General features: G+C 39.2%; 3 protein-coding genes across 3 annotated transcripts; 2 read left to right on the top strand and 1 right to left on the bottom strand.

The window, feature by feature from the left end:
• Positions 1–212: 212 nt before the first annotated feature.
• Positions 213–6,900, top strand: LOC130563834 (probable ATP-dependent RNA helicase DDX41). The gene is made up of 17 exons (XM_057349619.1): positions 213–390; positions 720–812; positions 1,013–1,166; positions 1,372–1,446; positions 1,542–1,602; positions 1,689–1,825; positions 1,909–1,981; positions 3,379–3,532; positions 3,630–3,766; positions 3,871–4,033; positions 5,030–5,161; positions 5,328–5,399; positions 5,483–5,579; positions 5,756–5,905; positions 6,035–6,106; positions 6,193–6,303; positions 6,438–6,900. Exons 1-17 carry the CDS (start codon positions 376–378, stop codon positions 6,572–6,574), a joined length of 1,833 nt encoding a protein of 610 aa, XP_057205602.1. The 5' UTR covers positions 213–375; the 3' UTR covers positions 6,575–6,900.
• Positions 6,901–7,174: 274 nt separating this feature from the next.
• Positions 7,175–11,929, top strand: dok3 (docking protein 3). Its single transcript, XM_057350115.1, has 6 exons — positions 7,175–7,231; positions 7,682–7,990; positions 8,191–8,281; positions 10,125–10,294; positions 10,818–11,501; positions 11,544–11,929. Exons 1-6 carry the CDS (start codon positions 7,175–7,177, stop codon positions 11,883–11,885), a joined length of 1,653 nt encoding a protein of 550 aa, XP_057206098.1. The 3' UTR covers positions 11,886–11,929.
• A 409-nt stretch (positions 11,930–12,338) lies between these two features.
• Positions 12,339–13,494, bottom strand: atoh1b (atonal bHLH transcription factor 1b). The gene has a single exon (XM_057349979.1). It carries the CDS (start codon positions 13,343–13,345, stop codon positions 12,650–12,652), a length of 696 nt encoding a protein of 231 aa, XP_057205962.1. The 5' UTR covers positions 13,346–13,494; the 3' UTR covers positions 12,339–12,649.
• Positions 13,495–14,355: the final 861 nt, after the last annotated feature.

Here is a 14,355-nt window from a genome sequence, read left to right as displayed (position 1 = left end):
ATATTTGTATTTCATTACACCAAAATGTGTGTATATATTTGTGTGCGTGTGCGTGTGCGTGTGTGTGTGTGTTGCATTAAAGAAATTTCAATGAGAAACGGAGACAAAGAGACCCAGAAAGTTGCTAGTTTGCCTTGTTTTCAAGGTTAAATACTCGCAAAACACTTCGTTCGGTTTCGTCCTTTTGGGCCACCGTACTTACGTAACTTGTACGTAATCAGCGCGTTGTGCTTCCGTTGTGCAGTAACAGCGTCGCATGCTAGCTAGTATAAACAATGCTACTTTAAATATAGTTTAATATTTATTTGTAACATTTTAGTACTAAGCATCATCGCAAAATTATAACCCGGGAAGTATTTAATAGACTCGACCACCATGGACGCGACAAAGGTGAGTTTCATTTTATGTTGGAAAAAACATATTCGACCGACGTGTTTACTACTAATTTACTGTATTTAAATGTGTTGTGTTCCTGTAGCTTAACTGGTAAACTTTGGAATAGACTTAAGTTTAAGTCTAAAACCTACCTAAGTACATTAATTAATCATCAATACTAATCTATAGTAGGTATTGTACCCAACTTTTAAATGTAAAAACAGAACCCCATAAGACCAGTATATGTGTGTTTGTGAACTGCCATATGGCCTTTGTGTGTATTGTAATGTCGTATTACTTCATGGGGATTGTTTAAATGTTAATGCTTCTATTCAAATTCTCAGAGAAGCTACACCGAGGACAGGTCTGGATCGGAGGGATCTGAGGATGATGACTATGTGCCATATGTCCCCGTTAAGATCCGAAAACAGCATGTGGTAGGTAACCTCTTCTAAAATTTCAGCGTTTAATGTTCACTTAAGCAGGTTGTGGTTTTGGTTCCTGTGACGTCTCGGTGGCTTGCTGATGCTGGCATTGTTACATGTTACACGGTTATTCCAGGCAAACTGATTCTTCTGTTGTTTGGTCTACCTTGATATTGAAATAAAGACTTATTGTATGATGTGACCCACAACAGTTACAGAAGGTGATGCGACTGCGTGGAAAAGGGCTCACGGATGAGGAACAGAAAGACAGTGGGGGAGAGCAGAAAGATGAGGATGAAGGTCTTGGCCCACGATCAAACGTCAGTCTGCTGGACCAGCATCAACACCTCAAGGAAAAAGCTGAAGGTCTTTACACTCTGTGCAATGTGTCATGGTTTGCGCAGCAATTAAAATAAATCATCAATGTCAGAGCTACGGTGTTGTGTTTAGTGGTTGGGGTGTATCCATGGTGCCTTCCCAACCATTCATTTTCTCTTATCCCTTCTTGTCCAAATATTGAAAAATGAAAAAAATGTTTATTATTTTATGTATATTTTTATTAATATTATAGCCCGTAAGGAGTCCGCTAAGGAGAAGCAGTTGAAAGAAGAAGAAAAGATTCTGGAGAGCGTGGCTGAAGGCAGAGGTAAGTATTCACCAAGTTTTTGTATGCATTTAACAAGTCCTACGTATTATTACAATACCACAACTTTTATAACAACTTTTTTATGTCTTCATCAGCTTTGATGTCTGTGAAGGAAATGGCCAAAGGTATCACATACGAAGACCCTATTAAAACAAGGTAAGTGACCTTCAATGCCTGTCAGTTTGTCTAATGCTCTTGTTAGTTTGTTTTTCAGTATAAACAAGCTTCCGTCTTCTCTTCAGTTGGAAAGCACCACGTTACATTCTGACCATGCAACCGGCACGCCACGAACGAGTTCGGAAGAAGTACCATATTCTTGTGGAGGGTGACGGCATTCCACCTCCCATCAAGAGCTTTAGAGAGATGAAGCTTCCTCAGGGTAAGATCCATTTTGCCTACTTTACATGCGACATCTCATTCACAGCCTTGCGCTAATGGCCTCCTCCTAATGGTCTTTTGCAGCCATTCTGAAAGGTCTGAAGAAGAAAGGAATCATTCACCCGACACCCATTCAGATTCAGGGAATACCAACCATGTAAGTCAGCATGTGGGGCTGTTTTGCTTGGGGCACTATGATATCAGCGGCGTTTGACTGCGGAAAAAAAGATTACATTTAAAAAAGCTTCTTGATATCAGTTCAAGTTCATAAGTTCGCCTACCAATGGTATGAGAGGAACACAGCTATCACTCTCAACCAAACAAACTTTACTAGCCAATCCGAATTAAAATGGGGCGGGTCTTGGTTGCCGGAGTGGAGACGTCACGTTGGTGAGTAGCAAGCAAACAGTCGGCAGGATGGAGAGTAAGTTTATAAAGCCTGAAGCGGGGGCCAGCTTTTAAGTCCATTACAAATATGACATACACAAATTGGAGACTGGGACATAAAGATCGATAACGTTGTGTTGTTTCGGCAAATCATCTAATCAGACCTCTGCGCGTCACACACAACGCGCTCTTGCGATCGAGATATCAAGGATCGATTTCTGAAGCATCTAAATCGCTTTCAAACTTCTTCACAGCTTATTGCACCTATCTCACAGAGTTACTGTATGTCATAAACATGGTCGTTTTTCTCTGAAGTGAGCGTAAAAAGTGCCTAATAGCCTAATATTCCTGACAAATGAAAAGAGAAGCACTCACTGCTGACTCCGTAACCTTTGTAGCTTTAATAGGAATTTATATTGTTTTCGTTTCACAGTTTGTAGTGCAAAATTTGCCAGTTGGAGTTTTAAAAATGGCTAATAAATCTGCCTCCACTAATTATTATAAAAAAAACATAAACGAGCTCAAAAAGGTGATCACTTTTGCTTTTTTGAGGGCTCATTTATGCTAACCTGCTTTGACAAACAGTGATCTCATTACTGTGTGTTGTGGATGTGACTTGTGCCATGTCATCGCCATTAATACCTATGAAACTAATCATTAAATTACTACTAGAGCACAAAATAGTTTAAGAGAACAAAATTCATCATAGATCTAGTCACTTTATTTTGCTCTCGAAATGCCACACCAAAATGTAGGATTTTTATTATGTTGACTTTGGTATGTTAAGCTATGTTTTTATATACCATAATTGTATAAAACTGGTTTTGTGGGTTATAATTGTGCCCCCACTTCTTTCGAGTCATTATGTGGTCCATGCACACGTGGCATAGCTTCACAGTTTAAGAAACGTCTGTCTGAGAAGCTCAAAAACGGCATGTTACTAGTTAGTTTCAAGGGAAATAATGTTCTTTTTTGTTTGACAAATAACCCTGCGTATGTGTCTACTCTCGCAACCCCCCAAAAAAAGTTCAGGATTTTTATTTATTTAACCCCTCAGGTATGCAGTGCAAGGGGGCTTTTAAGTTGTTTTAGTGTTGTGTTGTGTTTTTTGCGTAATTAAATCAAATGCACAGAACAGAAATATAACTGGCTTTATGGTCTGTCTAGTCTCTCAGGCCGAGACATGATTGGTATCGCCTTCACCGGCTCAGGAAAGACCCTTGTGTTCACGCTGCCCATCACCATGTTCTGTCTGGAGCAGGAGAAAAGATTGCCTTTCTGTAAGAACGAGGGACCGTACGGCCTCATCATCTGCCCTTCTGTAAGCCCACTCTCTCTCACTCACATGCTGCTTGATGGTTTTATAGCTTGTTATGCACCAAACAGCCTGTAAAATTCTGGTCTCTTTCCGTCTGTAGAGGGAGCTGGCGAGGCAGACTCATACTATAATTGAGTACTACTGTAAGTTGCTGGAAGATGAGGGAGCTCCTCAGTTGCGATGTGCCTTGTGTATTGGAGGCATGTCTGTGAAAGAACAGATGGAGGTGGTCAAACGGTAAGTCAGAAAAATAGATTTACATTTGGCGGTTGTCTTTAACAAAACACTACGATGCTGACTGCATCTGATAACCCCTTATACCTGTGACTGTGTAACTGCAGTGGGGTTCATATGATGGTGGCCACTCCGGGCAGACTGATGGATCTACTGAACAAAAAGATGGTGAGTCTGGACATCTGTCGGTATCTGGCTCTGGATGAAGCTGACAGGATGATTGATATGGGTTTTGAAGAGGACATCAGGACCATCTTCTCTTACTTTAAGGTTATTTTTCTTGCAATCCTCCTCATGATTCTGTTATGTATTATTAAGGGATGTATATTAAAGTCATAGTTCACCCAAAAATACAAATTCTGTCATCATTTACTCACTCTCTCGTCAATTCAAACCTGTATATGACAGAGCACAAAAGATATTTTGAAAAATGTTAACTGGACCCCATTCGCTTGCATTGGTTTTGTGTCCGTACAATAGAAGTGAATGGGGTCCAGTGCTGTTTGGTTACCATCTTTCTTCAAAATATCTTCTTTTGTGCTCTGCGGAAGAAAGTCATACAGGTTTGAAATGACAAGAGAGTGAGTAAATCATGACAGAATGTTTATTTTTGGGTGAACTATCACTTTAAAGCTGCAATCTGTAACTTTTTTGGTTAAAAATGAACGTATCAGTTATTGAGCAAGTGCATAAAAATGTAGTGTTCAAGAATATTTCCTTACGCCGCTTTACTGTAAGCGTATAATAATGAATAGAGATGTACAGATACTAAATTTCTCCACCGATATGATAGACGATTATTCAGAATGATATCTGCTGATAGCGATTCTGAAGATAAAATTAGTATTTCTTCACTTTCTGAATGTTATTAATTCAAATAATGTCTATTAATATTGAATGTCAAACTGGTGATGTTTCTTAACATTTTCTATATACAGAGCACAAATTCGTTGCGTTTTTCTCTTTTGATTGACATGATATATCAACCCTGATCAATAATAATAGTTTAAGCTGTCGGGTACAGTTTTGAGGGAAATGCCAGTTTGATGTCATTTGACTTCAATTTATGTAAAATTAAGTGATTCAATTAACCTACAATTTTATGTATCAGATAGAGATGGAGAAGGAACATTACGGATTAAATCCTTAAATATAGTTTAAATCTTTTATGGCCCTTTTATCAACAATTGGATGAACTTGATTGTTATGAATTTAGGTATTAGAAGGGATTTCAAGTTAGATTTTCATGGTTATGTTTGTGTTTAGGGTCAGAGACAAACACTGCTCTTCAGTGCCACTATGCCCAAGAAGATCCAGAACTTTGCCAAAAGTGCTTTAGTTAAGCCTATCACTATCAACGTGGGCCGCGCTGGAGCTGCGAGTTTGGACGTCATTCAGGTAAAAGATTCATGTGACTATTAGTGTCCAAAAGAACACAGCCTTAAATGCCTTATTGCTTTTAGAAAACAATCCTCAAATGCTTCAGTAAAAAAAAAACGATGATTTGATGCTCTTATAAATGCTGCAATTTAATCAAATTTCATTTAAATTTGTGTGTTCTTAGGAAGTGGAGTATGTCAAAGAAGAGGCCAAAATGGTTTATCTGCTCGAGTGTCTCCAGAAGACTACACCTCCAGTGCGTAGACCCCTCGTTTAATTCGTGTTGCATCTCTCTTTGAAGAAAATCGAATTTCTTACGTTTTCAACATTACGTCTTAGGTTTTACTATTTGCAGAGAAGAAAGCAGATGTGGATGCCATACATGAGTATCTGCTGCTTAAAGGTGTGGAGGCCGTGGCTATACATGGAGGAAAAGGTACTTCCTCATTCATCTCTGTCTCAGTTTGTAGTCCAAACGTCATCAATCAGCCTCATACGAGCTGAGCCCCTGCGGCTACACACGTTACCCACTGGGTATCAGTTTGAGATGCTGCTCTGACTGTAGCCTTCTGTTGTGTTACAACGATACTAAACTCCAGGTGTGCTTTTCAGACCAAGAGGAGCGAACCAAAGCCATTGAGGCATTCAAAGGGGGAAAGAAAGATGTTTTGGTAGCTACTGATGTCGCTTCGAAAGGTCTGGATTTCCCAGCTATACAACACGTGGTCAACTACGACATGCCAGAGGAGATCGAGAACTATGGTATGTGATCAGATTTGTGCTTATCAAACTTAAAGGGGACTTTTCAGTGCATCCCAATGACAAAATATTTCATGCGTGTCAGTTTTTAGGCATGCTGACAGTATGTATAACATTTATGTTGCTCCACAGTCCACAGAATAGGCAGAACAGGTCGATCAGGAAAGACTGGAATAGCCACAACTTTTATCAACAAGGGATGTGGTAAGTGTTTTAATTGGTTAATTTACTGATTCTTCTTATTCTTTTAATTTTCTCCTTATCTGTATTTTTCTATTATTTCTCCACAGATGAGTCGGTGCTGATGGATCTCAAAGCTTTGTTGGTGGAAGCCAAGCAGAAGGTTCCTCCTGTACTGCAGGTCCTCCAAATGGGCGACGAGACAATGCTGGATATTGGAGGTACAAATGACATAAATGTTTCTACACAAGTAAACGGTCTCGAACACGTTGCAGAATTTTCCTGGTTGTGTGAGACTTCTCTGCAGTATCTTTAGAAAAACTTTTCTCTTTTTTGTTCTCTGTTTTCATATCAGGAGAGAGAGGCTGTACATTCTGTGGTGGTTTGGGTCACAGGATCACAGATTGTCCCAAGTTGGAGGCCATGCAGACAAAACAGGTTACCAACATTGGACGCAAAGACTACTTGGCCAACAGCTCGATGGATTTCTAATGCTGTCTACATCCCTGTTCTTACCCACTGTCATCTCATTATTTTGTACAAAGTGTATTATTCTTGAAACTCTATTTGCATTGATTTCAGTGAAATTGTTTTTTGATGGTTGTTGTTACAAAATGCAGTAAGAAGTGCTGCTTTATGAAAGTAAAACATTTCTGTGTGAAAGTTTCAAGGTACGATTGTAGCGGTTGTTTTAAAGACAGCTGATGTAAAACAATGTTTGTCTATACCCCACTCGTGCATGTTTTAATAACATTTGTTTGCAACATCTCGTGTAAATAAATGTGACTGTGAACATCAACGCCTGTGCTTTGTTTGTTTTTTATTTGAACCACAATAAAAATCTTGTCTGAGATTATATCTCTAATTTTTACAATTCTATTTATGAACAAACTGAAGGATACAGAAAAGCATCGGTTTTGAAGTATTCTGGGTTTGTAGAAAACCAGGTTCATTTTTAGTCAAATGACACCCACTGCAAAGGAAGTTACGTTCTAATATAAGAATTATCATCGTGCATCTCCACCCCCTTCGTCTCTACTTCTTTTAAACAGAGGAACTATTTTAATCGGCTCTCAGAAACAAGCAAGCACAATGGATGTGATCATTAAAGAGGGGCCACTTTTCTTGCAAGCTGTTAAGTTTGGGAAGGTGAGTTTCATGTTTGGTTTACTTTTTGTTCTTTTTAAATAAGAGCCTTCATGTGAAAAATTTCACCGCGAGCTTGTGTTAAATTCGTCACATTCAGTGATCTAAGACATACTGTTGATAATCATAATTATAACCGCATGAAAGTCTTCCTAAATTATTAACGTCCTGCCTTGAGAATTACAAGCGGTCAGAAAACCTCTACTGTACATAATTAATATAAGAAGGAAAGCGACTGTTGGTTAACCACCGGAGGTGCTTCCATTTTCATAGAAATGTGAAACAGCCATAAATCATGCATGGGAGATAAATCGACGGCAAGTTTCAGAACTTCTGCCCCCTCCAGCATGCACTTCTAGATTTCTAACCAGTCCCAGTGGAGGCATACAAAACCAGACAATTTGATGTTATTATCCTCCCACAGTTGAATTCATTTTCCTCTTGTTCCTGCAGAAGATATGGAGGATGACATGGTTGATTGTCTTTGAGCCCAGCCCTACAGGAATCGGTCGGATGGAGTTGTACGACATGCGTGATGGACGGGGGCTGTTGGGTTCGGGCACTGCCAGGCCTGCCGGGCTCAAGAAGATGGACAAACGGGTGATCCGTCTGTCGGACTGTCTGAGCATCACCCCGGCTCCTGGAGAGAGCTGTCCTACAGATTGCTCTGCCTTCTTTTTAAACACCATAACTTGCACCTACACCATCGCTACTCCCACCCGTGAGGACTGGATGTCTGTTCTGTGCCAGCTGGCTTTTCAGGTAGGACTGATTTTGCATTGTAGGTTTGACATAAGTGGCTGATCAGAATGTTGTATTTTCGACATCTTGACAGAGGAAGTGCTGATAACAACTCATTACAATTTACACAAGACCTCTTGATCTTTTTTCGAAGAAAACTGACATTATAAAGATAAATGCCTCATTTACCATCAGTTGTCTTACTGTATATTTATATTTAGAAGGCCAGTGGAGATGAAGTTGCCGGAAAACTCCAGAGAGATAAATTCACACATCTGGCTGACAATGAACTGTACTCCACCTGGGGCGTAGGTGAGACTGTTTCAGAAACATGCCTGAAAATACTCATCACAGCCAACACATAACATTCTAGAGCTGTGATAAAAATGATCTGCTGTTAAAATAGGTGTTGCCAAATGTTTGTTGCGGTTGCGTAAAATGATATGTGCTAATGCGCATATATTTCCATTACTCTATCTATTACCATCAGAAATGTTCGTGTTGCTTCACGCCTAAAAGAGATTACACAGAGTTACTCTGTTGTACATTTGGATTATACCCATAATGTTTTATGCTTTCCTATCTTCAGGGCTGTCAATCAAATACAGTAAAAAGACATTGCACTAATGGACATGTTTAGGCCTTATAGGGCCGGTTTCACAGACAATGCTTAAAGCTATTCCAGACTAAAATGAATGTTTGAGCCGAGTCTTAACTGAAAATAACTTTCCCTAACATATCTTAAAATATGTCAGTGCCATTGTTTTGTCTCAAGATGCACATCAGTAGTGTTTTTTTATAAAGCATTATTTAAAAAGTGACTTGAATATCCTAATTTAACTTAGGGCATAGTCCTGGTTTAAGATAATCCTTGTCTGTGAAACCCGGTTATAGAATATTTTTTATAAAGACATAATACATTTGCTTGATGGGCAGGTAAGAAAGTTTGAGAAAAAGCTCGCCGTTTAGGCTTAAACTAATGGTGATGTTGATGCATTGTTTTCAAAGCCGACAAAGTTGATGCGCAGCAAATGTGGTCAGTCATGCAGGAAATAGAAACATTGCATAATTTTCTAGAAAAGATGTAAAGCAGAGTTCAAGAATAACCTCAGAATATTTCTTAATATTCAGCTAAGGGTTTTTGCAATGTAGGATTTCAAATGGTTATTCTTAATTTTTTTAAAGAGATTTTTTGTTATAAAAAAACAATTTACTATTAATTATACACATTATTTAGTTTGACTGTTTTTTATATTTTATTAGTAATTATTTTAAGGCAGTGGCTATTTGCACTACGTGTAAATAGCGACAGATGCTATTTACACTAAGTTAAAATAGCAGTAGGTTCTGTTTTTAACTAAGTGAAAATATCAGCATTTCTTAGCGATATGCTATTTACAATAGCCGAAAATAGCTCTATTTTCTTTGGATTAAGTAAGAATAGTAGATGCTATTTGTATTTACTTATAAATAGTGCCAGTTAACGTTACTATTTGCATCTCAGTATTGTTGTGCATTAAACATTATGCAATAATAACAGAGTGTAAATCATTATATTTAAAAAAAAATTATAAAAAGGATGGCAAGTTATTGAGATATTAAAGCCCCACACCTACCCCTAACCTTACCCTAAACCTAAACTTTATGAATAAAAATGAATTGTAAGTGTTAAATCAATTTTATTGAAAACAAATGCCTTTATAAAAAGGTTAAAGGGCGTTTTCAGCGAGAGGTGGATTAGAACCCATGGTCTCCCATGCCAAGCTATACAGACTTTACACCTTACAGCAGTGGAGTCACTGTTTGAATTAGCCTGGTTCTTACACTTTCTCTATTCCAATCACTTATTGGTGGGCGGAGCTAGTGCAAATAGCCTCTGCCAACAAGGCGTCCGAATTGTACTCAGTGTAAATAGACACTCCGTTTAGGGCACACAAATACATATAACCGGAACCTAGTGAGCCGTACGATTTCAAGTTGGAAGTACGTCACGAGGCTACGTGCAAGGAGTCCATAGTGAAATCTAAGTACGTGTAATGAAAATCTGATATTGTGACACTCCTATCTCAGGTTAAATTCAATAGATCTAACCTTACAGATCGACGCTTGTTTCAGAGAGCCTCTGGTGTAATGTATTTGTTAATTCAACCCTCAGGTCAGTTCCAGGTAACGGTACAGAGCACACACGCGTCTCAGAGGTGCAGGATGTCTGGCCCGTACCTGTTCTCTGTTGAGAAAGATTCTATTGCTCTGTTGTACCTCAAGACAGGACAAACCATGTATCACTGGCCCTATAGACTCCTCAGAAGATTTGGTCAAGTCAAGGTGATTCCCTGAGGAATTAATAATATGCCAAATTAAAATATTAATATAATGTGATAGTATATATTAAAATATAATATTATATTAATATAAAACCATTTTTTGATAAAGCAATGAATTATACAGAAAGATGGTTGAAATTTTGAACTTCTAACCTATTGCGTATATTATTGGGTTAATGGAAATCCTTTTGATGAATTGGGAATTATTAAAGGGATAGTTCGGCCAGAAATTATTTATTCACCCTTGTGTCATTCCAAACACGTATTGCTTTCTTTTTTTCGGCAAGACACAAAAGAAGATATTTTGAAGAATGTTGGAAACCAAGCACCATTGGCCCCCATTGACTTCCATTGTATGAACACAAAACCACTGAGACATTTTTAAAAATATCCTCCTTTGTGTTCCACATAAATAATTAAATAATTTTCTTTTGGGGTGAACTGTCCCTTTAAGGTATAGGTGGTTAATTCTCATGATAGAATATAATAATTGCTCAATTTATTCACTATTGATATCTTTCCAGGGAGGGATTATGTTCGAGGCAGGTCGTCGCTGTCACACGGGCGAGGGTCATTTCATTTTTTTGTCCAATCAGGGTTCACAAATACACCGGGCCATTGAAGAGGCCATCATGCACCAGAACGTCCAGGACATGCTGGCAGAAGCCACTTCTCAGCCACAAGAGTTTGCATCCCAGCCCCTCTCCTCAGATAGTCAAACACAGAACAGATCTAAGGTGAAAAAACCTCCTCCAATTAAAATGACTCAGGACCGACCCCGCCTGGCGGTGCAGCGCAAACACAGCCAGCAAATACACAAAGCCATTGAGGAAGTTCTCGCGCATCACAGTGCTCCAGATCTTCCGGCACCATCCACCCCTCTCCAAAAAGATTCTCAGCCCCCAACTCCCAAACCCAAAACACAAGATAGACCTAAGGACAGGCCTAAGGTAAATAATCCTCCTCCGGTCAGTTTGACACACAGGCAACCGACAAACAGGGAAGCGACACATTCCAGCCCTTCTCCACCAGTCCCTACACCACCACCCCGTGTGATAGTACCACGCCAAAACATCTCTTTACCAGGTCATCCTTCCATCAGAAGCCCTCCGAGCATCCCAGATGATGTCTTGTATGCCAGCCTATTACTAGAACCAAAGCCTAGATCAAGAATGAATCTCCCGAGAGCTCCAACACCTCCTAGCCTAGTTCACATCAATGACTACACAGATGTGAGCATGTATCGAGAGAAGAATTCATTACAAGAACCTTCTGAGAACGAAGAGGAGGACAATCCCTACATAAACTGGATGGCTAAAACCACTGCTGAACTGGAAAAAAACACTGCTGAAGTCGTATACAGCACATTAAATTTTGCAGCCAAGAGTGAGACTAACCAAAGTGAGGAGGGTGGTGATCAAGAGCAGCCAAATATTGACCAGCAGATTTCCACAGAAATCCCTGCTGACTTTAAACAGACTCTCTCTAACATCTTGTTTAAAGATCTCTCTAAAATATCACCTTCTTCTCTTCCCAGATCACACGGAGGAAGTTCAGATCATTTAGAAAGAACAGACAAGACAGATGACTGATTAACCTTTTTATGTCTGCTGTTGTGGGCGGGGCTTTGGTTGAATTCATAGATGTACATTTTAAAACTTGATCATTTTTCCTTTAGCCGGTTATACATTTCACAGTAAAATCGCCAGTGTTAAAAAAGGTCAAATTAACACTCACGGTGTATATATAATCCACACTCTCAAAGTGTGGATTATTTAAACACTGTGAGAGTTAATTTGACCCTTTTTAACACTGGCGATTTTGCTGTGTACATAATAATAAAATAAAAAAATAGATTCAATACACAGATAATGTTTTCTTTATGTAAATTATTGTGCATGCTTTGCAAGTTGTCTATTCTAAAAAGCATCTCTATATATTATTCTCATAAAAATAATCCAGTGCTGAACTGAACTGTTGAACAGGTCATTTTTAGAATGTTTCCGATTATTTTGAGCCAAAAGAACAAATCAAAGAAATGTATGAAAAACATCTTTATTAAACATTTTGATATTATAAAAAATCACAGATAAATAGCACAACGTCTGTTACTACATGTCAGGCAAGGATCTGTCAATAAAGTGCAACTAAAGGGCTTGTATATTTTCGTTCTTTCTTTCCCTTTTCGTGAGCTGTCATAAATTTGCCAATCAAGTTGTAACTAAGCATCATCTAGAAAACTAACCATTATCCACAAGGCCTATCTATTTGGTTCTTTTAGTGTCTACTAAAACACAGACAAATAAAAATTAGGATTAATAGTCGCTTTAGTGCCACAGTCCAGCTCACGTCACCATCAGCGTCCTCCAGTCTGTCCATCATCAATGTCACTGAAATGCGACGATTCACCATCGCTGGCGTTAGAAGTCACGTCGTTTTTCTCCGAAACAAAGTTACAAGTTGTTGCGTCCATTGCGTAAGATGCGCTGGTCCTCAACGTCTGAGCCCCAGTCCTCTGGCCGTGGTTACCATGGCTACCGGCCGGACAGCATCCTTCCCTCAAACCTCTGCACTCCGACTGCACAACACCTTCCAACAACTCGGACAGTTCTGTTATGTATATCTGCGCCATCTGGAGGGTGTCATATTTGGAGAGTTTTTTCTCGTTCTCCATGGAGGGAATGACACTCCTCAGTTTGTCAAATGCTCGGTTTAGTCCGTGCATCCTGCGTCTTTCCCTCGCGTTGGCGGCCACGCGTCTGTGTCTTTGAGGACCGGGGGGGTTTTGCTGGGTCCCACCGTGTGCTTTAGATTTCCCCAGTTCGAATTCCCCAGTTTGAGGACTGTTTCCAGATATGTATTTGCCCATGGCGACATCCACCGACGCCTGGGTGTAATGGTCACCCGTGGATGGGTACGCGGGGGTCGGTGAGGTCATCCAGGCCCGTGGGTCACTGCGGGTCAGCCTCGGATGTTCAGAGAGAGTAAAATCCTCCAGTCGTTCCCGAAATTTCACATCTGGCCAGTGCAATAGTTTTGTTTTGGCTGCCATTGCTGATAGGCAGTATTTATGTGAGACAACAAAAAATAAGAACACAAAATATAAAGTTTAAAAGTTGGCTATTGTCCCTGATCCAGCTTTGTGAAGAATTTTAAAGTAGAGCTGGTTGTCTTGTTTTTCTCCTTTACTTCATTCTGGATCCTTCTCGACCTTATAGTGGCTTCGCCTCTCTTCTATCTCCTCCCCTCAATGCTCACAGCCAATAGAAGATCTCCCTCAAACTCCGAGAGAAGAAAGAAAGAGTTGTGGGCTCTTTTTTCTTCCTGATATGTCTGTCCTGAGTGATGGATGCTCCTTTTGAATGATCAAAACGCAGATTAAGATTTACCGTTTAACGCTTAATATAGCAAAAATGTAAATAATACTTATATATTATTACGAATATATAAAAAGTTTGTGAGAATGGCAATTTAAGTTGTTTTTAAATGTTTATTGATTATTTCGATTTTTTTATTTCACAATAGAGAACATGAACTATAATGCGTTATTGTGGTCTTGAATCATAACTAACGACTCTACTATTTAAAACCCGTAGTGAAAAATTCAAATCTCAAACCTCAGAGGATTTTATCCAACATCCTTAACCACTTTATTCGAGATAAGCAACGGAATTGCCAACCAATAAAATCTAGCAAGAGACTTACAGCAGCGTCATATTTCTTCTCAAATAAACTGTAAAATCTGCAGCAATAAAACGAGCAGGTGGAAAGCCCGTCTTGGGTCGCACCTGTCGCCAGAAAGGTCCAGGAAACTGATAAGTGTCTTCACTGTTGTCATAAATCATTTAGCAATTCAGCAAAACAATATTTGGTCAAATCAGACGTGGAGACATTCATGGAGAAACGATACAAGGGAACCTTCCTGCTAAACAAAAAGTTATTTCTTCTTCTTAAATTGCTTCTGCTTTTTAATCGTGATCATTAGCTTTCATTTTTATTATCATCATTATTAGAAGTAGTGTTTGTATTATTATAATCTAAATTAACCAGTTTAATGGTGGG

The sequence above is a fragment of the Triplophysa rosa genome, linkage group LG13, assembly GCF_024868665.1.
Source record: "Triplophysa rosa linkage group LG13, Trosa_1v2, whole genome shotgun sequence".
NCBI classification, from domain to species: domain Eukaryota; kingdom Metazoa; phylum Chordata; class Actinopteri; order Cypriniformes; family Nemacheilidae; genus Triplophysa; species Triplophysa rosa.
The sequence above is the reverse complement of the archived record's forward strand: the minus strand, read 5'-3'. Positions and strand labels throughout refer to the sequence as shown.

Bases quoted from the DNA above. Each gene is read 5' to 3' on its own strand.
- dok3 (XM_057350115.1), top strand. From the start codon at position 7,175: ATGGATGTGATCATTAAAGAGGGGCCACTTTTCTTGCAAGCTGTTAAG. The intron at 7,991-8,190 runs GTAGGACTGATT...ATTTATATTTAG, and splicing joins TGTGCCAGCTGGCTTTTCAG to AAGGCCAGTGGAGATGAAGT. The intron at 8,282-10,124 runs GTGAGACTGTTT...TTCAACCCTCAG, and splicing joins GTACTCCACCTGGGGCGTAG to GTCAGTTCCAGGTAACGGTA.
- atoh1b (XM_057349979.1), bottom strand. From the start codon at position 13,345: ATGGCAGCCAAAACAAAACTATTGCACTGGCCAGATGTGAAATTTCGG.
- LOC130563834 (XM_057349619.1), top strand. The intron at 1,603-1,688 runs GTAAGTGACCTT...TCTTCTCTTCAG, and splicing joins GAAGACCCTATTAAAACAAG to TTGGAAAGCACCACGTTACA. The intron at 5,580-5,755 runs GTACTTCCTCAT...TGTGCTTTTCAG, and splicing joins GGCTATACATGGAGGAAAAG to ACCAAGAGGAGCGAACCAAA.